This window comes from Salvelinus fontinalis, chromosome 23 (genome assembly GCF_029448725.1).
Source record: "Salvelinus fontinalis isolate EN_2023a chromosome 23, ASM2944872v1, whole genome shotgun sequence".
Lineage (NCBI taxonomy): Eukaryota > Metazoa > Chordata > Actinopteri > Salmoniformes > Salmonidae > Salvelinus > Salvelinus fontinalis.
In genome coordinates, this window is record NC_074687.1 from 29,058,624 (window position 1) to 29,085,113 (window position 26,490).

At 42.8% G+C, this 26,490-nt stretch overlaps 1 protein-coding gene across 6 annotated transcripts in view; it reads right to left on the reverse strand.

The window, feature by feature from the left end:
* Nucleotides 1–26,490, reverse strand: part of LOC129821085 (low-density lipoprotein receptor-related protein 1B-like) — a 458,866-nt gene that overhangs the window by 167,179 nt on the left and 265,197 nt on the right. For all 6 annotated transcript variants that reach the window (XR_008754267.1, XM_055878362.1, XM_055878363.1 and 3 more), the window contains 6 exons: nucleotides 22,188–22,388; nucleotides 20,272–20,517; nucleotides 9,697–9,894; nucleotides 8,511–8,715; nucleotides 6,721–6,885; nucleotides 3,723–3,967 (listed from right to left, as the gene is read on the reverse strand). Coding sequence is in view for 5 of the 6 variants with exons in the window: in XM_055878362.1 (XP_055734337.1) it covers nucleotides 3,723–3,967; nucleotides 6,721–6,885; nucleotides 8,511–8,715; nucleotides 9,697–9,894; nucleotides 20,272–20,517; nucleotides 22,188–22,388 (1,260 nt within the window). In the remaining variant the exon portion in view is untranslated. The remainder of the gene's footprint in view (nucleotides 1–3,722; nucleotides 3,968–6,720; nucleotides 6,886–8,510; nucleotides 8,716–9,696; nucleotides 9,895–20,271; nucleotides 20,518–22,187; nucleotides 22,389–26,490) is intronic.

Sequence of the window (26,490 nt, forward strand, 5' to 3'; positions counted from 1 at the left end):
TGGCTCTGTACTCCAGCACTTTGGATTTGATACGTGGTGAAAGTGCATATTGGGTGAACCATTTCCCCTAATTTTAGGGGACCAAAAGTATTGATTTTGCATATTACATGAGAGTCAAATATTCAGACCTTGTGCTATGACATCTGACCTGAACCTATAGTCAAGGAGAAATAAACACAAATCTACTGAAAATACACTATATAGGCCACCTGAGTGGCGCAGCAGTCTAAGGCACTGCATCGCAGTGGTTGACGCGTCACTGCAGGAGTCCCATAGAGCGATGCACAATTGGCCCAGCGTAGCCCGGGATAGGGGAGGGTTTGGCTGGGGGGGCTTTACGTCGCTCATCACGCTCTGGCGACTCCTTCAAATTAGTTGGATTCAGCTATTTCAGCCACACCCGTTGCTGACAGGTGTATAAAATTGAGCACACAGCCATGCAATCTCCATAGACAAACACTAGCAGCAGAATGACTTTACTGATGAGCTCAGTGACTTTCAACGTGGCACCGTCATAGGATACAAGGCAGTTCTTCAAATTTCTGCACTGCTAGAGCTGCCCCGGTCATCTATAAGTGCTGTTATTCTGAAGTGGAAATGTCTAGGAGCAACAACGGCTCAGCCGAAAAGTGGTAGGCAACACAAACTCACAGAATGGGACTGCTGAAGCGTGTAGAAATGGTCTATCCTCAGTTGCAACACTCACTACCGAGTTCCAAACTGCCTCTGGAAGCAACGTCAGCACAAGAAATGTTCGTCGGGAGCTTCATGAAATGGGTTTCCATGGCCGAGCAGCCGCACACAAGCCTAAGCTCATCATGCGCAATGTCAAGTGTTGGCTGGAGTGGTGTAAAGCTCGCCGCCATTGGACTACAGAGCAGTGGAAACATTCGCTGGAGTGATGAATCAAACTTCACCATCTGGTAGACTACAGAAGAATCTGGGTTTGGCGGATGCCAAAAGTTTAGTGGAGGAGGAATAATGGTTTGGGCTAGGACCCTTAATTCCAGTGAAGGGAAATCTTAATGCTACAGCACACAATTACATTCTAGATGATTCGTGCTTCCAACTTGGCAACAGTTTGGGGAAGGCCGTGTTTCAGCATGACAATGCCCCTGTGCACAAAACAAGGTCCATACAGAAATGGTTTGTTGAGATCGTTGTGGAAGAACTTGACTGGCCTGCACAGAACCATGACGTCAACCCCATCGAACAGCTTTGGGATGAATTGGAACGCCGACTGCGAGCCAGGCCTAATTGCTCAACATCAATGCCTGACCTCTCTAATGCGATTGTGGTTAAATGAAAGCAAGTCCCTGCAGGAATGTTCTAACATCTAGTGGAAAGCCTTCCCAGAAGAGTGGAGGCTGTTATAGCAGCAAAGGGGGACCAACTCCATATTACTTCCCATGATTTTGGAATGAGATGTTCGACGAGCAGGTGTCCACATATTTTGGGTCATGTAGTGTATCAGTAAATTGATGATAAGAACTTAAATAGGGTGCCAACTGGTAAGCCTATTTTACTTTCCATACACCTTCATCTGCATAATTTATTTCATTTGTGCCTTTAATTTGACTTCCAATGGGCATATACAGAGAAAGGCTATCATCGGTGTTGACAGGATTAATTGTAGCCCGCTCTCATTCTGCAGTTCCTTTCATTAATTCTGGTTCAATTCATTTTAAAAACGGCTTGACACTGTAGCATGAACCAATTAGCCTAATTTGGGCGGAGGGAGAAAACACATTCTGAGGTACCATTAATGCAATCTAATTCTCTGCATGACCACCTTTTTCAATCATTCAGCCCCTTTCTTATTGTATGCATGCTGAGAAGCCCCATGATTGGCAGGCCCAATGAGGGCAGAGAAGCAGCTAAAATGAATACCATTATACTCTCTCTCTTCTTCTCTATATGCAACAGGGGATTCACCTTTTCAGAAATGCTTCTTAGTCAACACACTCATAGAAAAAAGTGTTCCAAAAGCGTTCTTTGGCTGTCCCCGTAGGAGAACCCTTTTTGGTTCCAGGTAGAACTGTTTTGGGTTCCAGGTAGAACCCTCTGTGAAAAAGGGTTATAATAAAATTGTATTTTGCACATGCTTCGTAAACAACAGGTGTAGACTAACGTTCAAATGTTTCATTACAGCCCCTTCCCAACAATAAAAGGAGAAAGAAAACAGAGACAATAGAAAAGTAAAACACTTATAGTAAAAGTAATAATAAATAAACAATGAGTAACCATAACTTGGCTATATACACGAGGTACCAGTACCGAGTCGATGTGCAGGGGTATGAGGTAATTGAGGTAGATATGTACATATACACTGTACATATGGAAAAAAGTGACAGATTATAAACAGTAGCAGAAGCATATGTGATGAGTTCAAAAGTTAGCACAAAAAGGTTCAATGCAGATAGTTTAATAGTTAACCAAATAGCTACCCGGACTAACTATTTAGCAGTCTTATGGCTTGGGGGTAGAAGCTGTTCAGGGACCTGTTGGTTCCAGACTTGGTGCAGCGGTAAGGCAAGCCATGCAGTAGCAGAGAGAACAGTCTATGACTTGGGTGGCTGGATAATGTTAAGGGCCTTCCTCTGGCACCGCCTGGTATAATGGTCCTGGACAGCAGGCAGCTCGGCCCCAGTGATGTACTGGGCCGCACACACTACCCTCAGTAGCGCCTTGCGGTCGAATGCCAAGCAGTTGCAATACCAAACATCGATGCAGCCAGTCAAGATGTTCTCAATGTTTCAGCTGTAAACTTTTTAAGGATCTAAGGGCCGATGCCAAATCTTTTCAGCCTGCTGAGGGGGAAGAGGTTGTCGTGCCCTCTTCTCTACTGTGTTGGTGTGTGTGGACCATGATAGATCCTTAGTGATGTGGACTCCGAGGAACCTGAAGCTCTCAATCCGCTCCACTACAGCCCCATTGATGACGATGGGGGCGTGCTCGGCCCTCCTTTTCCTGTAGTCCACGATTAGTTTCTTTGTCTTGCTGACTTTGATGGAGAGGATGTTGTCACTGACCTGCTCTCTATATCTGTCTCATCGTCGTCGATGTTCATGCCAAACACATGTGTCGTGTCGTTGGCAAACTTAATGATGGTGTTTGGAGTTGTGTGCGGCTATGCAGTCGTGGATGAAGAGGGAGTAGAGGAGGGGACTAAATAGACACTTTTTTTCTAAGAGTTTATGTATAGGCATTATGACTAGCATCAGTTCAACTAGAAAATAATGGGCCAAATCTGATACATTATTATGCAACCAGTTTTCAGTATACAACAGGGAAGTGAGGGAACTCGTTCATATGGAAAATCTCCATTAGGCATGCTTTTAAGTCCAGGAATAAACTTAATCTGTGTGCTAAAAACCACCCCATACACTACAGTGACAACACTCTCAGGGAATAGTTGATGTGCATTACCAAAGGTTACAGTTGCTTGACTACAGGTCTAGGCTGTTTATCTTGTGGCTGTCTGCTAGGGTGGAATATCTGAAGGTCAAAGGGCTGAGCACTGGACATTAGGGTTGAGGCAGTGTGTTAGTTATCTTGTGGCTGTCTGCTAGGGTGGAATATCTGCAGGTCAAAGGGCTGAGCACTGGACATTAGGGTTGAGGCAGTGTGTTAGTTACCTTGTGGCTGTCTGCTAGGGTGGAATATCTGCAGGTCAAAGGGCTGAGCACTGGACATTAGGGTTGAGGCAGTGTGTTAGTTACCTTGTGGCTGTCTGCTAGGGTGGAATATCTGCAGGTCAAAGGGCTGAGCGCTGGTCTTCTGGATCACTGTGACGTTACGGCCCGTCCACTTGTTGGCTCTGGCTAGGGTGTTGGTCCTCCAGTCTGTCCAGTAGACACTACCCCCAAACAGAGACACGGCGAAGGGGTGTGACAGGTACTCATGTCCCCTCAGGATCTCTATGATCCCACTGCCATCGTACAGTGCAGAGTAGATGGCATCAGAGCTGTGAAAGGGAGAAGATAGGTGAAGGTACAGTAACCAGCCAGAATAGATAACATACAGCTCAGATAAGATGGCATGAGAGCTGTTAGAGGGAGAAAACATGATCGGGATGTCATTAGATTGTCTCTTTCCAGTATAAAGACAGAGATACAGTATATGCATACTAGCCAGGTAGAGTAACCATGGAAGTACAATACATTGCAGCATAGATGGCATTAGAGCTGTTATATGGTGGTATGAATGTCATCATGAGGTTGCCTGGCTCTATACAATAAAAATACTAGTCAGGCATTTGTATTTATTATGGATCCTCCTGCCAAGGCAGCAACTACTCTTCCTGGGGTCCAGCAAAATTAAGGCAGTTATGTAGATTTAAAAATATTACATTCACAAATTTCACAACACACTGTGTTCCCTCAGGCCCCTACCCCACCACTACCACATATCTACAATACAAAATCCATGTGTATGTGTGTGTATAGTGCGTATGTTATTGTGTGTGTATGCAAGTGTCTGTGCTTACATGTATGTATGTGTTGCTTCACAGTCCCCGCTGTTCCATAAGGTGTATTTTTATTTGTTTTTTAAAATCAAATTTCACTGCTTGCATCAATTACTTGATGTGGAATAGAGTTTCATGTATTCATGACTCTATGTAGTACTGTGCACCTCCCATAGTGTGTTCTGGGGACAGTGAAGCGGCCTCTTGTGGCATGTCTTGTGGGGTATGCATGGGTGTCCGAGCTGTGCACCAGTAGTTCAAACATACAGCTCAAAGCATTCAGCATGTCAATACTTCTCATAAATACAAGTAGTGATGAAGTCAATCTCTCCTCCACTTTGAGCCAGGAGAGATTGACATGCATATTATTAATGTTAGCTGTTTGTGAACATTCAAGGTCCAGCCGTGCTGCCCTGTTCTGAGCCAATTGCAATTTTCCTAAGTCCCTTCTTGTGGCACCTGACCACGACAACTGAACAGTAGTCCACAGCTTGTGACAAAACTAGAGCCTGTAGGACCTGCCTTGTTGATAGTGCTGTTAAGAAGGTAGAGTAGCGCTTTATTATGGACAGACTTCTCCTCATCTTTGCTACTGTTGGATCAATATGTTTTGACCATGACAGTTTACAATCCAGGGTTACAACAGTTTATCCAACAGTTTATTCACCTCAACTTTCTCAATTCCCACATTATTTGTTATAAGAGTTAGTTGAGGTTTAGGGTTCAGTGAATGATTTGTCCCAAATTCAAGGCTTTAAGTTTTAGAAATATAATTCCTTGCCACCCACTCTGGCTTTACTCAAAGCCAGTGGCATGTTGTTAGTAAAGATTGAAAAAAGTAAGGGACCTAGACAGCTACCCTGGGGAATTCCTGATTCTGTTAGAGAGGCTTCCATTAAAGAACACCCTCCATGTTCTGTTAGACAGTGTAACGTCCTGACCAGAGTTCTTATGTGTTTTGCTTGTTTAGTGTTGGTCAGGACGTGAGCTGGGTGGGAATTCTATGTTGTGTGTCTAGTTTGTCTGTTTCTGTGTTCAGCCTAATATGGTTCTCAATCAGAGACAGCTGTCAATCGTTGTCCCTGATTTGAGAATCATATATAGGTGGCTTGTTTTGTGTTGGGGATTGTGGGTGGTTGTTTCCTGTCTTTGTGTTTTGTCTGCACCAGCTAAGACTGTGACGGTTAGTTTGTTTTGTCATTTTGTATAGTGTCTTGTTTTGTGTTAATTAAATCATGGAAAATTACCACGCTGCACATTGGTCCTCAGATCCTTCTCGCCTCTCCTCGTCTGAGGAGGAGGACGACTTAGACTGCCGTTACAGACAGGAAACTTTTTATCCAGAATATAGCAGGGGGTATAAAGCCATAACACATATGTTTTTCCAGCAGCAGACTATGATCGATAATGTCAAAGGCCACACCGAGGTCTAACAAAACAGCCCCCCCAATCTTTTTATCATCAATGTCTCTCAGCCAATCATCAGTCATTTGTGTAAGTGCTGTTCTGTGCTTGTTGAATGTCCTCCCATATAAGCATGCTGAAAGTCCGTTGTCAAATTTTTTTTACTGTAAAATAGCAATGTATCTGGTCAAACACCATGAGCTGCACACAGTGGACATCCTACTAGGGCACATTACCTCAGTGCTAACAGTATAAAGCTGGTTCATAGGCACATGATTACTGCATACAATAGCTGTAGGTATTGTCATGTAAGCCTAAATACATTACAGCTGCTTATTTACTTGGTACATGAACAGAATTCTCCACAATTTAAAACACAGTTCCAAACACCACTATTATAAGGTAAAATAGCGAGGAAGGCGTTTTATCAAGGATGTCATCAGGTATGTTTGTCAGTAATATGTTTTGGAAATGCTGTAGAATGTAGATCTTGAAAGCTTATTGTCACAATAGAAGGGGAGGTTTACATGTGATGTATTCTCAACATGTCTTCCTGTGGTTACAGCACATTTAGATAAATTGGCCTTCTGTTCGCTGTAATTGAACTACCATTTACAAGCAACCAACCTGTCCTTATAGGAGATGAGGCAAAGTAGATAACATGCCGTTCATACTTATGACATATGTGCATCTAAATAGGTATCATTGCAACGTAATTATTGTTTATCACAGCTGTGCTCCCATCTTGATAGGTTGTCAATGTAAGTATGAATCTGTTCTTAATTTACCTGTAAAGGTTATAAGCAAATAAAGGTTACATAAAACATTGTTTTGTGTGAGGAACCTACCGAGCATCCGTCCACACAATTCTCTTCTCCAGATGATCCAGAGTTAGTCCGTTGGGCCAGGCTCCTATCTCCATGTCCTTGAACACTATGTGTCGTCCTCCTCCGCTCATTGAAGCAGCCTCGATACGGGGGAAGGTAGCATCCCAGTCTGTCCAGAACAGGATTCTAAAGACATTAAATCAATCAAGAAAAGGAATGCATAAAGATATTTTTACATCTACAAAGTGCTCTACAGTAACCAGCACTAGACCACAGAGAGCAAGCAGAAGACAATACATTCCGATGATCCACCGAAAACTGAGACATGGTCTACTTATGCAAGGACATTAATTAAAGAGGACTTGAAGAAAAAGCCTCCATGGAAGAAAGAAATTAATGATTAAGATCACTTGACAATGGACAGAACTAGATGGCATAAACTAGCCTAGATACTCAAACCATGTGTTGAATACAAAAGCTAACATGGAAGATTATGTTTATTATTCCTATGGAAAAACAAGGCTAAAGGCATTAATCAATTTAGTAATGATTTTCAGTGTCAATTCTTCAGCCCTTTTTCATTGGTTTGTCAATGTAACATCACTGCAAACTAGAATAATTACATACAGTGTGTACAGCCGTAAATAGGATTCGTAAACACACACATTGGCAGCAGTCTGTGGATCCTAGAACAGCACCAAACAGACCAGTGTTCCACAGCATCTGTGACATTGGCTGGAACAGGAAGCCATCTGGTTTTTATGACCTTCTACAGCTCAATGAAAGCCTGTAAATGAGCACTGGTGATTACTATGACCATCAACAGAGTCATGTCTCCCAAACACGGCTACTATCCTGCTTTTGCCCACCAAACCAGGCGAAAGACCCGACCCTGTAGGAATGCAGGCTTAAATTAGGCACTGTAGGCAATGAAATATCCTTGTACAGCTCAATAGCCTTATTCATTGGATCAGGCCCCTTGGATCAATGGCTTACTCTTTTGAGTGGATTCAAGTAATTACGTTAGAATTATTGCTCTGGCGAGGAACTTTGCCTGTAGGCACCGAAATCATCCATTAATCCTAATGTGTTCTCCTCTGAAACACAGTCATCCCTCCAATATATGCAGTGAGGGAAAGAATATACGATCAGACTATACATTTCTTATAAGACTACTTAATAGATTTTTTATGAATGTCTGGAAGAAGTTTTAAAACAAAATAAACCAAATTAATTTTACAATCAAATAAAAGTAATTCATCACCATGTATAAATTAAAGAACTAGGCTAAACACACTATAATAAAAAACATAATTTTGTTCTTTTCATCCAACTTTGTGCCTGTGAGATTGTTCAGAGATGAATTGAAGGCTTGAAGCCATGTATTAAAAGAGAAAAAGTAAGAGTGGTAAAGTGCATGAGTCAGGGAAGAGGAAAAGATGAGCCATATCACTTGTCATCACTAGAATTGAGTCCACAGTATTATTATCGATGTATTCTATATTTGTATACTTAATGGACCCTAACATAGCAGACATCATCACACATCAAGGGAGAAGGAAGTAGAAGAAAATGAAGGATGTTGTTTTTCTTATTATGAGTGTGTACAGTATGTGAGTCAGACCTGTATTCAAATAGTATTTGTTTCTTTAAAATAGTTTAGCTGTGCTTTATTGAGCTTATCTGGCACAATAGAAACAATTGAATAATCCCCAAAGTGTAAACCCTGCCCATTTGGCACTCCAGGCAGGCTGAATCAAACACTCAACAAAGACTATTTCAACCCAGGTCTGATGTGAGTAGGAACTCACCCTTGTCCTGGGTCCAGAGCAATGGCCCGTGGATGCTCCATCCCTCCAGCTATCAGTGTGGTCCTCATCTCTCCATTCAGCCTGGCCACCTCGATCTGGTCCAGGTTACTGTCGATCCAGTACAGGTTACCTGCTATCCAGTCCACTGCCAACCCCTCTGGAGTGGCCAGCCCATGCTGCACAACCACCTCAATCCCTGTCACACCTGATGGAATACCAACCACAGGACCATCATCACCCCTACACCACCCGGTTAGCGCACCACCCTTTAGCACCATAACCACCACCACACCACCCTTTAGACCAGGTGAGACAGACCAACCCACAGCACCATGGTCATCAATACACACACTAGGTGAGAGAAGAGTGGAGAAGGGATGTATTCAACTCAGCCTGATCATTTTCCCCCTATTGAGAGGATGTGTTTGTTGGTCTGCCAACAAAATTACATTTTCTGGGGAGAAAACCCTAGCTAGAGAAACTCATGAGGAAGATAACATTGACATAAAAGAAGATTGTTTCCTACAGTGTTCCATTAAAAATAAAAGGTTTTCCCAGTATGTCTATAATCCAGCTGTTTACAATTATCCTCGGCTGCTGGAGCCTTTGTGGAAGGATGACAAAAGGGAGAAATAGGTGCAGCAGCGGGACACATTCTATGGCCCCACGGAGAAAATGAGAGAAAGAGAGAAAAAGTCCAATTGCAGCAGACGCACAGAATATAACGCAGCACAAAACACCAACCTAATGAAAAGTTCTAACTCATCAAAGGCTTCAGAGATGCACTATGACAGTGGGAAGACGACTGAGGGGCCTAGAGTATACCCACAGTAATACTTGGCATTACCCTGCTGAAATAACTCTTCAATGGAGGGACAGTATCAGCTCACAGTTTCAGAGAGGTGCTAAGTAGAACTAAACTGAGAACCTTATTGAACTAAACTGTGTAATTGAAAGGCCTTCCAGTTGAAGATTGGGAGGGAAGACAGCCATGTTTATCCTCCTCTGCCAATAGATCCCAGCATTTAGATCTAATGTTTTGCCTAGCCAAGGTACTTAAAGAGCCTGAAAGCGTCAGTACATCACAGCCCTTAGGATCTATTGTGTAGCTTACACCTACGCACCTTCAGATTTTGAAAGCACCATAGATCACACCATTTAGAGGTAACTTATAGGACCTACATACCTCCAGAGCCTGAGAGGCGTCCTCTGTAGATCTTATCCTCTACCACATCTGTCCAGTAAAGCAGGCTGCGATTAAAGTGGAAGTCAAGAGCAATGGTGTTCCGGAGCCCTGGCACCAGCAGGCTGTAGTCCCGCTTGTGAAGGTCTATCCGTCTTATCTCATGCCGGATAGAGAAGATGATGAAAGCCTCAAAGGGATCTGGCCAAAGGAAAGACAAAGGGAGGGAAGGAAGAGGAACAAGTTAAAACGTAGGCAACGGATGCCACAACAAAACCAACATGAGCGGCAGAAGCCGGGGAAGTGATTTGAACCGGTGCCATTAGCGGAGGAAACACACAGGTGGGCATGACTGCACACACACAAACACACAGGCACGTGTGCATCCATGCACACACTGGATCATGCACTTTCATGACTGGGCACTGTCACTAGTCTGTGTTATGCACAGAGCAGAAACCCCATCGTCACTATGGAGACACATACAGTATGAACACAATGAGAAAGACTGGATACTGTAGGGAGTAGGGATGTTAGCTACTTGCTGATGATGATAAGTCGCTCATTCTTTATTATTCAGTTATACCTGAAAATCTCTGTGCAAAAGCTAGAGCCTTGCATACATGAAATGTCACCACAGACTCAATAGTACATTTGTCAAAATTAAATGAGGTTGATTCTCAGTTTTCTATTGTGCGCAGAACATTTATTTGATTTGACTATTTAAAATATACAAAGAAGCCCCACCAGGCAACCAATACATTTACCAAAATTGACAAGGATTATATACATAAAAACTCAGACTTGTTTCCATTGTTGTCCTCTATTGGTAGGCATGTGACTGCAGGGCAAAACAAGTGACATGGGCCTTCTGTGCCATACATTCAATCATGGGCTCCTGAGTGGCGCAGCGGTCTAAGGCTCTCCATCTCAGTGCTAGAGGCTAGTGACTACAGACCCTAGTTTGATTCCAGGCTGTATCAAAATTGGCTGTGATTGGGAGTCCCATAGGGCGTCGCACAATTGGCCCAGCGTCGTCCGGGTTAGGGTTTGGCCGGGATAGGCCGTGAATGTAAATACGAATTTGTTCTTAACTGACTTGCCTAGTTAAATAAAGGTTAAATAAATATAAATAAAATACACAATATGTAGATATACAGTGTACAAAACATTAAGAACACCTGTCTCCTCCCCTTCATCTACACTGATTGAAGTGGATTTAACAAGTGATAATAGCTTTCACCTGGATTCCCCTAGTCAGTCTATGTCATGGAAAGAGCAGGTTTCCTTAAAAACTTCTTATGGCTGCAATCCCGGTAACGGGATCGATATGACAACAGCCAGTGAAAGTGCAGGGCGCCAAATTAAAAACAACAGAAATCTCATAATTACAATGCCTCAAACATACATGTGTTTTATACAATTTTAAACGTAATCTTGTTGTTAATCCCACCAAAGTGTCCGATTGCAAATAGGATTTTCAGCGAAAGCACCACAAACGATTATGTTAGGTCACCGCCAAATCACAGACAAACACAGTAATTTTTCAGCCAAAGATAGGAGTCACAAAAAGCACAAATATAGATACAATTAATCACTAACCTTTGATGATCTTCATCAGATGACAGTCATAGGACTTCATGTTATACAATGCATGTATGTTTTGTTTGATAAAGTTCATATTTATATAGAAAAATCTGAGTTTACATTGGCGTGTTTCGTTCACTAGTTCCAAAAACATCCAGTGATTTTGCATAGCCACATCGATTCAACAGAAATACTCATCATAAATTTAGATGATAATACAAGTTATACACATGGAATTATAGATATACCTCTCCTTAATGCAACCGCTGTGTCAGATTTTAAAAAACTATTACGGAAAAAGCAAACCATACAATAATCTGAGACGGCGCTCAGAACAATAGTCAAATTAGTTTCTAAAACCGTTGGAATTATGTCTGTGGGTGAAACAGAACTCTCTCTGCAGCGAAATCCATGACAGGAACTGCAAAGGTCTGAAAACTAGGCTCTTCTCTCGGATCAGTTTAAAGCTCTGTATGTATCCTACGGGTCGACATGAACTGCACCCGCCTTCCCCTGGATGTCAGTAACCAATGAGAAGTGGAATGGACTTTCTGCGTAGTTCCCAGAGTTTATAAAAGGCCAAGGAGCGAGAGGACCTATCTTTTCAACGCTTGCCATTACGCAAAGCAAGAACTCAGGATGGCATTTTGGAACGCTCAGTTATCGTCCTTAGATATATCCGTCTGTAATTTAATTCGTTATAGGTGTTAGAAACATCATAACGAAGTTATTTTAAACCAAGTTATATCAGTTTATGCGAGTATATTGCTATTTTCGGAATTTCCTTAGTATTGAGTATAAAGTTTTGGGCATGCTGTTTGTTATAGCTACTTGTTAGCTGCTACTTCCGAATTTGAACACAACGTTTTACAACCAAGCAACAATTCTTTTGGACAAAGGACCACTTCGCCAAGATTCTGATGGAAATTAGTCCAAAAGTAAGAGCTATTTATGATGTTATTCCGTATTTATGTGGAAAAATGTAAACGTATTTGTCCGCCATTTTTGCGGCACTAGTCTGGCTGTAACGCACACTGTATGTGTCACGCCCTGGCCTTATTATTCTTTGTTTTCTTTATTATTTTAGTTAGGTCAGGGTGTGCCATGGGGAATGTTTATGTTTTGTTGGTTTTGGGTGTTTATTTGGTAAAGGGGTTATGGGTTGTAGTGTATGGTTTTGTGTTGAGTGTAGATGTCTAGAGTTGTCTATGTTGGTTAGTTATCTAGGAGAGTCTATGGTTGCCTGAATGAGTTCCCAATTAGAGACAGCTGATTTCGGTTGTCTCTGATTGGGAGCCTTATTTAGGGTAGCCATAGGCTCTCATTGGTTGTGGGTAATTGTCTATGTAAGAACGTTAGTAGCCTGTATGTTTGTGCACAACGTTTGTAGCTTCACGGTCGTTTTGTTGTTTTGTTGTTTTGTTAAAGTGTTTTTGTGTCGTGTTCATCTTCGTGTTATAATAAAAGAAGATGGCTTATTTTCCAAAAGCTGCATTTTGGTCCGTTAATCCGCCACACGATCGTGACAGAATTACCCACCATAGGACCAAGCGGCATGGAAGGCGGCAACAGGACCTACCCACAAAGGATTTCTGGACATGGGAGGAGATACTGGATGGTAAGGGGCCGTGGAATCAACCTGGAGAATATCGCCTCCCTCGTGAAGAGCTGGAGGCAGCGAAAGCCGAGAGGAGGCGATATGAGGAGGCAGCACGGAGACAAGGCTGGAAGCCCGTGAGTACAACCCAAAAATTTCTTGGGGGGGGCCTTAAAGGGAGTGTGGCGAAGTCAGGTAGGAAACCTGCGCCTACTCCCTGTACTTACCGTGGAGAGCGAGAGTACGGGCAGACACCGTGTTACGCAGTAGAGCGCACGGTGTCTCCTGTACGCGTGCAGAGCCCGGTTCGGTACATTTCAGCTCCACGTATCGGCCGGGCTAGACTGAGCGTTGAGCCATATGTCATGAAGCCGGCCCAACGCATCTGGTCACCAGTGCGTCTCCTCGGGCCGGCGTACATGGCACCAGCCTTACGCATGGTGTCCCCGGTTCGCCTACATAGGCCGGTGCGGGTTATTCCACCTCCCCGCACTGGTCAGGCGACGGGGAGCATAGAACCAGGTAAGGTTGGGCAGGCTCGGCGTTCAAGGGAGCCAGTACGCCTGCACGGTCCGGTATTTCCGGCGCCACCTCCCCGCCCCAATCCAGTACCACCAGTGCCTCCTCCACGCACTAGCTATATGGTGCGTGTCTCCAGCCCTTTACCACCATTGTCTAAACCACGCACCAAGCCTCCTGTGTGTCCCCAGAGTCCTGTGCGTCCTGTTGCTGCTCCACGCACTAGCTATATGGTGCGTGTCTCCAGCCCTTTACCACCAGTGTCTAAACCACGCACCAAGCCTCCTGTGTGTCCCCAGAGTCCTGTGCGTCCTGTTGCTGCTCCCCGCACTAGCCCTGAGATGCGTGTCCCCAGCCCGGTGCCACCAGTCCCGGCACCACGCACCAGGCCTACAGTGCGCCTCAGCCGGCAGGAGTCTGCCGCCTGCACAGCAATGACTGAACTGCCCGTCTCCCCAGCGCCATCTGAGCCATCCGTCTCCCTAGCGCCATCTGAGCCATCCGTCTGCAATGAGCCTGCAAAGCCGCCCGTCTGCCATGAGCCTGCAAAGCCGCCCGTCTGCCATGAGCCCACTGAGCCGTCCGCCAGACAGGAGCCGCTAGAGCCGCCAGCCAGACAGGAGCCGCTAGAGCCGTCCGTCAGACAGGATCTGCCAGAGCCGCCAACCAGACAGGATCTGCCAGAGCCGCCAACCAGACAGGATCAGCCAGATCAGTCAACTAGCCATGAGCAGCCAGGTCCGTCAGCTAGCCATGAGCAGCCAGATCCGTCAGCTAGCCATGAGCAGCCAGATCCGTCAGCTAGCCATGAGCAGCCAGATCCGTCAGCTAGCCATGAGCAGCCAGATCCGTCAGCTAGCCATGAGCAGCCAGATCCGTCAGATAGCCATGAGCAGCCAGATCCGTCAGCTAGCTATGAGCAGCCAGATCCGTCAGCTAGCCATGAGCAGCCAGATCCGTCAGCTAGCCATGAGCAGCCAGATCCGTCAGCTAGCCATGAGCAGCCAGATCCGTCAGCTAGCCATGAGCAGCCAGATCCGTCAGCTAGCCATGAGCAGCCAGATCCGTCAGCTAGCCATGAGCAGCCAGATCCGTCAGCTAGCCATGAGCAGCCAGATCCGTCAGCTAGCCATGAGCAGCCAGATCCGTCAGCTAGCCATGAGCAGCCAGATCCGTCAGCCAGCCATGAGCAGCCAGATCCGTCAGCCAGCCATGAGCAGCCAGATCAGTTAGCCAGCCATGAGCAGCCAGATCTGTCAGCCAGCCATGGGCCGTCCCTCAGTCCGGAGCTGCAGTCCCTCAGTCCGGAGCTGCAGTCCCTCAGTCCGGAGCTGCAGTCCCTCAGTCCGGAGCTGCCCCTTACCCTGGAGCTGCCCCTTACCCTGGTGCTGCCCCTTACCCTGGTGCTGCCCCTTACCCTGGTGCTGCCCCTTACCCTGGTGCTGCCCCTTACCCTGGTACTGCCCCTTATCCTGGTACTGCCCCTGACCCTGGTACTGCCCCTTACCCTGGTACTGGTCCTTAGTCCGGAGCTGTCCCTTAGTCCGGAACTCCCCCTTAATGCAATGGGGTTAATGTGGAGGGGGGTCGTTTGGAGGAAGCCTAGGAGGTGGTTAGGTACTGTGGTGACGTGGGGACTACGACCAGAGCCGGAGCCGCCACCGTGGAGGGGAGCCCACCCAGACCCTCCCCTAGACTGTGTATGGTGCGCCCGGAGTTCGCGCCTCAAGGGGGGGGTTATGTCACGCCCTGGCCTTATTATTCTTTGTTTTCTTTATTATTTTAGTTAGGTCAGGGTGTGACATGGGGAATGTTTATGTTTTGTTGGTTTTGGGTGTTTATTTGGTAAAGGGGTTATGGGTTGTAGTGTATGGTTTTGTGTTGAGTGTAGATGTCTAGAGTTGTCTATGTTGGTTAGTTATCTAGGAGAGTCTATGGTTGCCTGAATGAGTTCCCAATTAGAGACAGCTGATTTCGGTTGTCTCTGATTGGGAGCCTTATTTAGGGTAGCCATAGGCTCTCATTGGTTGTGGGTAATTGTCTATGTAAGAACGTTAGTAGCCTGTATGTTTGTGCACAACGTTTGTAGCTTCACGGTCGTTTTGTTGTTTTGTTAAAGTGTTTTTGTGTCGTGTTCATCTTCGTGTTATAATAAAAGAAGATGGCTTATTTTCCAAAAGCTGCATTTTGGTCCGTTAATCCGCCACACGATCGTGACAGTATGTCTAATAACGTTAATTTTAAAAATCTAACTCAGCGATTGCATTAAGAACTAATTTGTCTTTCAATTGCTGTCCAACCTGTATTTCTTTAGTCAAGTTTATGAATAGCTTTCGATAAGAGTAGGTGCCTTTCCAAGATGGCGCAGGACAGATTGCTTGATTGTTTGCCCACTAATCACAGTGTGTAACCACGAATTGTGCGGCTAAATATGCACATTTTCGAACCAACTCTAAATGAATTGTGTAATATGATGTTACAGGACTGTCATCTGAAGAATTCTGAGAAGGTTAGTGAAAAAATTAATAGCGTTTGGTGGTTTATAACGTTATTGCTATTTTTGGCTTGAATCAATGCTGCTGTGTGACTGACTATCGTAGTAAGCTAAGATAACGCTTTATTTTGTTTTCGCTGTAAAACACTTAGAAAATCTGACATATTGGCTATATTCACAAGATCTGTGTCTTTCATCTGCTGTACGCTGTGTATTTTTAAGAAATGTTTTATGATGAGTAATTAGCTAATACACGATGGTCTCTGTAGTTATTCTAGTCATTTTAGTGACAGTTGTGATGGGGGCTGCAATTGTAAACTATGATTTATACCTGAAATATGCACATTTTTCTAACAAAACCTATGCTATACAATAAATATGTTATCAGACTGTCATCTGATGAGGTTGTTTCTTGGTTAGTGGCTATTTATATCTTTATTTGGTCGAATTTGTGATAGCTACTGATGCAGTAAGAAAATGGTGGAGTATGAGAGTGGTGTCTTTTGCTAACGTGGTTAGCTAATAGATTTACATATTGTGTCTTCCCTGTAAAACATTTTAAAAATCAGAGATGATGGCTTGAATCACAAGATCTGTATCTTTCATTTGGTGTCTTGGACTTGTGATTTCATGAACATTTTATTTTATGATATCCCTGTAACTTTATACTAGTCAGCTTTTGTGATGGGGGTGCTCCCGGATCCGGGTTTGTGAGGCGTTAGAGGTTAACATAAATCTTGAATAACGTTCCAACCGGAGAATTACATTGACTTCAGATAAGCGACGGAACAGAGATCCCTCTCATGTGAACGCGCATGGTCAAAGAATGGTCGGGTCATGGCAGACCTGACTAATTCCCCTCTCATTCGGCAACCCTTCACAGTAGAGGCATCAGACAACGTTCTACAGACTGTTGACATCTAGTGGAAGCCGTAGGAAGTGCAAACTTATTCATATCTCGCTGTGATTTCAATGGGATCTTGATTGAAAATCGACCAGCCTCAGAATTTCCACTTCCTGTTTGTTTTTTTCTCAGGTGTTTGCCCGCCATATGAGTTCTGTTATACTCACAGACATAATTGAAACAGTTTTAGAAACTTCAGAGTGGTTTTTATCCAATAGTAATAATAATATGCATATATTAGCAACTATGACTGAGCAGCAGGCTGTTTACTCTGGGCACCTCTGTGCACCTTTCATCCAAGCTGCTCAATACTTCCCCTGCAGCCACAAGAAGTTAATGTTTTGTACACTCACTAACATATCACTTCACCAGAGTAGAGTGGCTTTGCACGTGGCTAGGATGCTATCTCAACATGAACCAAGGAGTGTTTTAACCTAAGACTGGCAGTTTTTATCTCAGCCGGGAGTTTGTTACACTCTACCAGTACCATATATAAATACATCGCTCTTGAATCGACATGGCACAAAATCTACGGTACTGCCTCTCAGTAGTAAGATAGTTCTTTAGATACTGGGGGATTGCACCATATATGGTTTTATGGGCCAAACCCAGCTTCAGCTGAATGACCCTTTTATCAACTGATAGCCACTATGGTTCACTATGGCCATTTTACTCTGAGCTGTCTGTAGCTTGTTCTTGATGAACTTACTGTACCAGGTAGTGCATGCATAGTCAAAGTGAGGCTGCACTAATGCTGCGCCAAGTGTTCAAGGTCCTTATTTATGTAAGAAACAATAAAATGTTAATGTGTTTCTTTGGTAAATTGCCCATTCTTTCCCTATTTTAACATACAATTAGCACTGCAACTGCTATCAATCTCTGAGGGAAATGGAGAGGCGAGTAGTAAAAAACAAGCTTCATCAATCTGAAAGTGACACATCAAGGCTGCATGTTCTGCCATGTTCTCCTCGTTTACGAGCAGCAACACAGAAGCAAAAAACAGCCAAAACATCAATCCAATCACACACATTACAACATAAGTAGACAGTTTGCTCTGATTATGTAAAGCTGAGTTGATAAATTAATTGACTATATGTAATTACACAGGACTTACAGTGCCGTGAAACAGAATTTGCCCCCTTTCTGATTTCCCCTTTTTTCGCATATTTTTTCACACTGAATGTTATCAGATCTTCAACCAAAATATTAGATAAATGGAACCTGAGTGAAAAAAAGTATTAATTTTTTTATAAACAAAGAAATTCAACACCCAATGCCTCTGTGTAAAAAATTAATTGCCCCCTTACACGCAATAACCGGTTGTGCCACCTTTAGATGCAATGATTGCAACCAAACGCTTCATGTAGTTGTTGATCAGTCTCTCACATCGCTGTGGAAGAATTTCAGCCCACTCTTGCATGCAGAACTGCTTTAACTCAGCAACATTTGTGGGTTTCAAAGCATGAACTGCCTTTTTCAGGTTCTGCCACAACATCTCAAATTAGGTTTAGGTCTGGACTTTGACTAGGCCATTTCAAAGCTTTTGAGCCATTCTGATGTAGACTTGCTTGTGTGTTTTGGATCATTGTCTTGCTGCATAACCGAGGTACACTTCAGCTTCAGCTGACAGACGGATGGTCTAACATTCTCCGGTATAATTCTCTGATACGGAGCCGAATTCATGGTTCCTTCAATCATTACAAGTCATCCAGAGCCTGAGGCAGCAAAGCATCCCCAAACTATCACACTACCGACACCATGCTTGACTGTTGGTACTTCTGGCAAATTCCTCCACAGCGATGTGAGAGAGTGATCAACAACTTCAGCCAGCGTTTGGTTGTACATTGCATCTATAGGTGGCACAACCAGTTAACGAGCGTAAGGGAACAATTCATTTTCACACAGGGGCATAGATACATTAATGTGACCACGCCTCCGAGTAGGGTACAGCAGTAGGATACTCCCATTAGTCCCATGTAATTAACCTAACTTTGCCGTCATCCTAAGCAAACTACTGACACTTTTTTGTTGTTTCAAGAAACGTTTTCAGCTGCCTCACTTGTCGTTATTAATATACAGTACTTGGCGGTCAAAACAACGACTGATTTGCATGATACTTATTCTGCCACCAATTTCTTACCCTAACAATGACAGTAAAGTTAGTAAATCTGGCGCAATATACTTATGTCACTGTTTTTTTACCCCTAGCTTGTTTGCTGGTTAGCTGACTGGCTAGCAAGAAAAGTTCATCTCAACCCAATTTGTTAGTTTTAGATCGGTCACGTGCTGTTTAACTACTTCCAGTCTTTGCCTTCTCTTGAACGGTGTAGGTATTTTAAAGAGCTCATTCTTGTTGGCTTGCCTACAGTATATGTCCTTTCAATTTGCTGGAGACCATCTGGGGATACAACCCTACCAAATTGACCAAACCAAAGCAGTCTATGATATCTTCACCTACTTGGTGGAATCTCCAGGTTTGCATAAATATCCAAATGCAGAAGAATATTATAGTGTTATTTGGATGGACACAGCCCACTAGTCCTTACTACAAGCTAACTAGCAAGCTTTGTGCAAAACGATTAACCGATGATGATGTGCTTGAACACACAAATGTATTGAGTAACCAGAGCCCATCCATCATCATTTCCATCATCATATCGACATCATAGCCTGGAACAATGAGGTTCGTCTAACCTGGTCCTTGGGCATTTGATTAAACTTAATTTGGTGGTCTTTTCTCCTACTATTGTTCAAACAAAACGGTACGTAACAGCTTTTTGGCAAATTAAAAGCAGGGTTAGTTTGCCAATTAAAGAAACTAAAGTCTGTTGGAATTGGCTCTTCGGCTGATAATCGTGACGTACATTCATTTGACTTTCTCTGTTCATGCTAACATTTTTATGTTTAGAATGAAAGTGTTTTTAGGTATGATGTAGTTTATTAAAACGACATAGAAGTATGTTAAAATGACCAACCAAGCATATTCAAAAAGTTTATAGAATAAAATGTAAAAAGAATACAGCCGTTGTTGGGTAATGCGTAAAGTTGCCAATTTAACATGGGAGTAATGGGCGTAAGCTATGGCTGTACCCTACTCAAGGTTGAGGTCACGTTAAGCTATGCCACGCCATGTGTATCTCTTGGGTGTTGCATAACTTTGTTTATTAAATAAATGAAATAAATATCAACATTTGTTCACTCAAAGTGCAACTAAAAGTTCTTTGCTGTGAAAAACAACACTATCCTAGTAATATTTTACCTAATCGGAACTACTGTAAGACATCTAATTTATCAAATGTTATATTTCAAAACGTATTCCAATTCACTTTGATCAAATCCTCACTAGCATATTATAAGCCATGAAGCAGGACATGAGTCTACACTTACACAATCAACATACTTCCTGACACACACACACACACACACACACACACACACACACACACACACACACACACACACACTTTGTCACCTCACCTGTGCTGTGGCAGCTGTCCCCATCGGGGCCCAGCCTCCAGCCTGGGTAGCAGGAGCACTTGACGGTGGTCTTGTACTGCTCACACATCTGGCTGCACTTCAGATGCCTACTGCAGTAGTCCACCGCCTCACACGTCCTGTTGTTAGAGTCCAGTTGGAGCCCTGCAGGGCAGGAGCAGACCACCCCTGTCCCTGGTACCACTGTGCATTGATGGCTGCAGCCACCCTTGGCCACCAAACACTTATCTAGGAGCAGAGAGAGGAGTAGAGAGAGGGCACAGGAAGTAAGAGCCAACTCTGGGAGTAGAGTGAGAGAGGACAGGATGTAAGTACCAAACACTAATATGAAAGCAGAGAAAGAGGTCAGGGACTAAGAGCCTTAATAGCCTACTATAGAGGATGAGATTGGAGACTAGAGAGAATGAGAGAGGGACAGGGAACTAAGAATCTTAATATTAGAGAGACTGAGATGGTTTTCAGCATCAGATGGTCATCGACAGGGCCTAAACGGAGGTTAGAGAAATAATAGACCATAGTATGTTGGGCCATATGCTGTACAGTAAAAAAAATGCAGAATTAAAAAGGGTTGTTTTTGAGAACTAGCTGGCACAAGAATAACACTACCACTTTTTGCTCTAAGCTAGAGATTGCTAGTCGAGCATGATGATGGAAAATATCCGCTGCATATACAACGCAAGGAAAAGCTATTACATAATGAAAGAGGTTCCGCAGTTCAGTTGGTCCGCAACGGTTTGACCTGAGGGATGATGCCTTTATTACTGTCAAGGCTTCAACACATCATGAAATCTGAAAGTTGTGCACTATTCCTTTCACAAAACTGATATGGAGAGGGAGAAAAAAAGAATGACTTTTCTTTCTTTGTGCAGTCTGTAATGGAATGCTTTTCTCTGAAGCAGCTAGGTATCTGATTATTGTGGGGTGCCAGACAGGTCCAGAAGATGAAAAGGCAATTTGGTGCAACAATCACACTACAGGTCCAAGTCTCCTTTCTAGCTAGCCATGATTAAGATGATCTTATTGGCACAGACCAGAAAGGGTTGAAATCTCTCTGCGGGGGTCTCCTAGCTGCAGAGGAGGGTAGAGGAAAGCTGTGCTCCCATAGGTTACAGCTGGAGGAATGACTCCTGCTGAGTTAGCTCAAATCAATCAGGCCCCTTAAGGTCTCCCTGTATGACCTAATTGGCTATGAAGCAGGCAGCCCAGTGTGGGCCTTTTCTCAAAGGTTGTGTCACAAATGGCACCTTCTTCCCTATACCCTTTTTCATAAACCATTTTCCCCATAGGGCTATGTTCAAAAGTAGTGCACTATGTAAGGAATAGTGTGCCATTTGGGAGGAAGATAAGTGATAACACACTCTGAGCTACGGCGTCTAACTATGGTCCCCCATGAGGTTTCTGCTAGCAACTCTGAAATGAACCGATACGTTTAGGTTGTTCAGTCAAATAGATTAGATGTGTACTATTCACATGAGATTCACAGATTTTCCCTCCGATGGGCCATGGACAAACAGATCTGTGCTGGTAATCATTGGAGAAATCTGGTAGCTATTCTTTATGTTCGGTCCCCTTGATGACTGAATCAAAATCAACAGCATGTTGACGCGTCATCGTGCTGCTCTCAAGGCTATGGGAATTAAAATATATAGTACCACTCCTTAGGGACAGACAGCGTTTGACACACCTGACTCTGGGTTTTTGTTATATGAGATGGGAAATTAAAGCTCACACAGCTTATACTGCATATTCTGTCTGAGGTGTGTGTCCCAGTAGAAAAATGATCTCTAAACACATCTCTTCTACTTAAACACATGAAATGATTCATCACAACTCACACACTAATTAGTCTCGACGATCTCAAGCAATATGATGTACTACAGATAATAGCTCTTTCCTACCACAGAAAGGCCCTTCGTCAGAAAGGTCTGCACAGTCCGGCTTGCCGTTGCAGATCTTTTCTGGTGGTAGGCAAGTGGAAGTGTCATTGGCACAGGGGTATTTTGGAGGTTTACAGACAGCTGCCTCACAGGACTCCTCATCAGAACGATCCTCACAGTCGATATCTCCATCACACACCCAGCTCTTGGTGATGCACTTTCCTGTTGGTGTGACACACATATACAGACATTTATGGAAACACACACACACATACACACACACACACACACACACACACACACACACACACACACACGATTCATTAACACAACCAGACACAGAAAATATTCCTCAAAGACGATATCAATCATCAGCTGTCCCTACAGTAGAGTAGAACCTCTGAAATATAACCTTAAGACATTTAACTAAATGCTGAATAACCAGTCAGCATTACCCCACAGTGAACTTCAAGCTTCTGTAATAAATTTGGTGAATAATCTAAGGCTGGCTATGGCTAAAATATCATAATTTAAAAAAAAATAATGTTGAATTTTTATTTAACTAGGCAAGTCAGTTAAGAACAAATTCTTATTTACAAATGACGGCCTACCCCAGTCAAACCCGGACGACGCTGGGCCAATTGTGCGCCACCCTATGGGCCTCCCAATCACAGCCGGATGTGATACAGCCTGGATTCAAACCAGGAACTGTAGTGACACCTCTTGCACTGAGATGCAGTGGCTTAGACCACTGCACCACTCAGGAGCACTAAATATCACAATAATTTTGATGGTATGGAGGTATGAGGTTTTTGAATAATAAAAGTTCACATGCTTTATGAGCAGTGTATGACCCTAGGGTGGCAACAAATGCATTCAAAGTGTTTTTAATGGAGCTTTGTTCATTCTGATTGTTTTATACGGTTCAATGAAACTTCCACCAAAAGTTGCAATATAGTGGGGACTTTGAATACAGTGTTGTTTGACATGGCAATGAATGGAAAAAGCCAGTGAAGGGTTTTTGTGACAGGGCAGGAACCAAAGTATTGGTCATTGTTTCCCACTGGATCCTAATTAATGTTACATTCAATGTATCCTCTTATAGCTTTGATGTACTGTACAAATAGTAAAATATTCATCCTTCGCCTACTCCTCTCTGATATAGAATATACCATTGCAGAAACAACAAGCTGATCTAGGCCTAGACCAGCACCGGTAGCAGGCTGTATTAGCTATCTAGCTACATTTGCTCTGACTAAGTACAACTAGCGTTTAGCATTAGCGGCTAACACAATTTACTTTAGCCACAACTTGCAAAGAAAAGATAAACTAGCTGTTTGCAGACAGTATAAGATACACAAACTAATAGTGTGATTATAGAATGCTTGTGGATGTATAGTAGGAAGCAAAGTGGAAAGCAGCATCATTGTCACCAACATCTGCAGCATTGCCCATGCAGACCGTCAGACTGCTAGTGGTTGATTTGACTTGTAGCACAAAAACTGTTCTGCTTGAGTGACAGGGGGAGGGTTTGGTGTGTGTGAAACAGAGAGGGAGAGAGACAACTCAAGTAGCAAATGGAGTAAACTATAAAAACTGATATTATTACACACAGCGGAGTGGCATAATGCATTTAACAAACAAAAACATTGAAATACCGTTATACAAGGTAAAGGAAAAACCCAAACCGGTCCCTGGATCAATACCGGTATATAGTAAAATACAGTTTATCATCCAGCCCTAGAATAATCCCTCAGACACTTTGAAGAAAACCTCTAAATATAAAAACATCCCAAAAAGTTATTTAATGCATAACGTGATCCATATTTTAATCTGTTCCACACAATGGGGTCCTTGCAGTCTACAAAGACTAAGATCAATACAGTATATTGAATCATGACTTTAGATTAGAATATACTAAACTGAACAAAAATATAAACTCAACATGTAAAGGTCCCATGTTTCATGAGCTGAAATAAAAGATTCCAGAAATTTTGCATACTCACAAAAAGCATATTTCTCTCAAATGTTTTGCAAAAATTTGTTTACATCCCCGTTAGTGAGCATTTCTCCTTTGTCAAGATAATCTATCCACCTGACAGGTGTGGCATATCAAGAAGCTGATTAAAGACATCATAATGTTGTTATTTTAAACCGAGTTATATCAGTTTATATCAGTATATTGCGATTTTCGGGTATTTATTTGTGCTGCGTTCTAGTGAGTTGGGCACGTCTGGCCCACATGGCTAATGTTTACTGCTAATTCCAAAGTTGAAGGCGACAATCTACAACCGAGCAATGATTCTTTTGGAAAAAGGACAACTTGCCCAAGATTCTGATGGGAGCTCATCAAAAAGTAAGAACTATTTATGATGTTAATCCATTGTTCTGTTGAAAAATGTAAAACTCATATTCCGCCATTAATTTCGGTGCTCTCTCGCTTTAACGCACGCTGTATGTCGTAGTAACGTTAATTTTAAAAATCGAACACAGCAATTGCATTAAGAACTAATGTATCTTTCATTTGCTGTCCAACCTGTATTTTTTAGTCAAGTTTATGATTAGTTACTGATTAGATTAGGTGCCTCTCCCAAGATTTCTCCCGACATATTGTTGGCAGCTTGGCTACTATTCTCATTGTATAACCACGATTTGTGCCGCTAAATATGCACATTTTCGAACAAACTCTATATGTATTGTGTAATATGATGTTATAGGACTGTCATCTGAAGAAGTTTGAGAAGGTTAGTGAAAAAATTAATATCTTTTGCTGGTTTATTCGTTATCGCTATTGTTGGCTTGAATCAATGCTGTTGTGTGGTTGGCTATTGTAGTAAGCAAATATAATGCTTTATTGTGTTTTCGCTGTAAAGCACTTAAAAAATTTGAAATATTGGCTGGATTCACAAGATCTTTGTCTTTCATTTGCTGTACGCTGTGTATTTTTCATAAATGTTTTATGAAGAGTATTTAGGTAATTCACGTTGGTCTCTGTAGTTATTCTAGTTGCTTTGGTGAGAGTTGTGATGGTGGCTGCAATGGTAAACTATGATTTATACCTGAAATATGCAATTTTTTCTAACAAAACATATGCTATACAATAAATATGTTGTCATGACGTTGGGTTGGGGGTAGGTTTATGAATTGTTGTTTAATTCAAATGTTTGAATATGACATTATTTGTGAAGAGGTGAAATGTAATTTTAGCTTCCAAATGAGAGGTCTGGACTTTCATAAGTGTTCCTCTGCTCACAGTGGCCTGCCCCTGTGAAGAGGCATGGGTTATAAACTTTTCAGACACACCCCTCTCCCTCCACTATAAAAGCCATTGACAAGAATATAACTTCCTGTTCCGGGTACGCTAGGATGACGATCCGGTGTCAGAATGGTTCAGATAATAACTACAGAACTAAGCCAACATCAGCATGGACTTTGATTGTGAATGGTATGAACTTTGAACTCGTATTCACTACAGAAGTGATATCTCCTAGCCGTTGAGTTAGCAACAGCTAAACGCAGGTTAGGAAGGACGTTCCTGCACCCAACCCACACAACGTTCCTCCAACGTATCCAGTAAGGCACCAGAGACATTCTTCAAAGGACAGAGGACTCGGGTTGGCGACACGGTCCATCTACCACCAACCTACTGAAGCGCAGCAGCTCAGAGTAAATATTTATTGCATTTTCCTCTTCGAATGGGCGGTAATTTAGAATGCATAAGATACTGTATTTACGATAGCACAGCTCGCCTACGTTCCAGTCTCCCGCTCTTTCACTAGGACTCAGCCCCTTCCCTTTGTGTAACAAGCTGTCATATCTATTCCGCCCGCTAGGGACGTTTTTCTGTATGACGTAATTTGTGATCAAGTTATGATTTAATTGTATATGTGTGATTCTGTGTGATTAGTTAGGTATTTAGTAAATAAATAATTAAACCCAATTTTGTATTGCTGATTCAACTTGTTAGCCAGGATTCTTGCAGATAATCAAGGATTTACAACTTTCAGATGAGACTGAATAAAATGACGATTAATGTGACTGTTATGGATGTAAAATCTTACTAAATCTTTAAGAGTTTATTCGAAAGATAACAGCTCTATAAATATTCTTTCGTGGTGTCCATCTCTAATTAATTAATATTTACAAGATTAGTTCAATCAGGTAATATTAATTACGGAGAAATTATTTTATAGAATAACATGTCATAGCAATTAATCTGGCATAGTCAAAGACACGACAATGTTATCAGACTGTCATCTGATGAAGTTGTTTCTTGGTTAGTGGCTATTTATATCTTTATTTGGTCGAAATTGTGATAGCTACC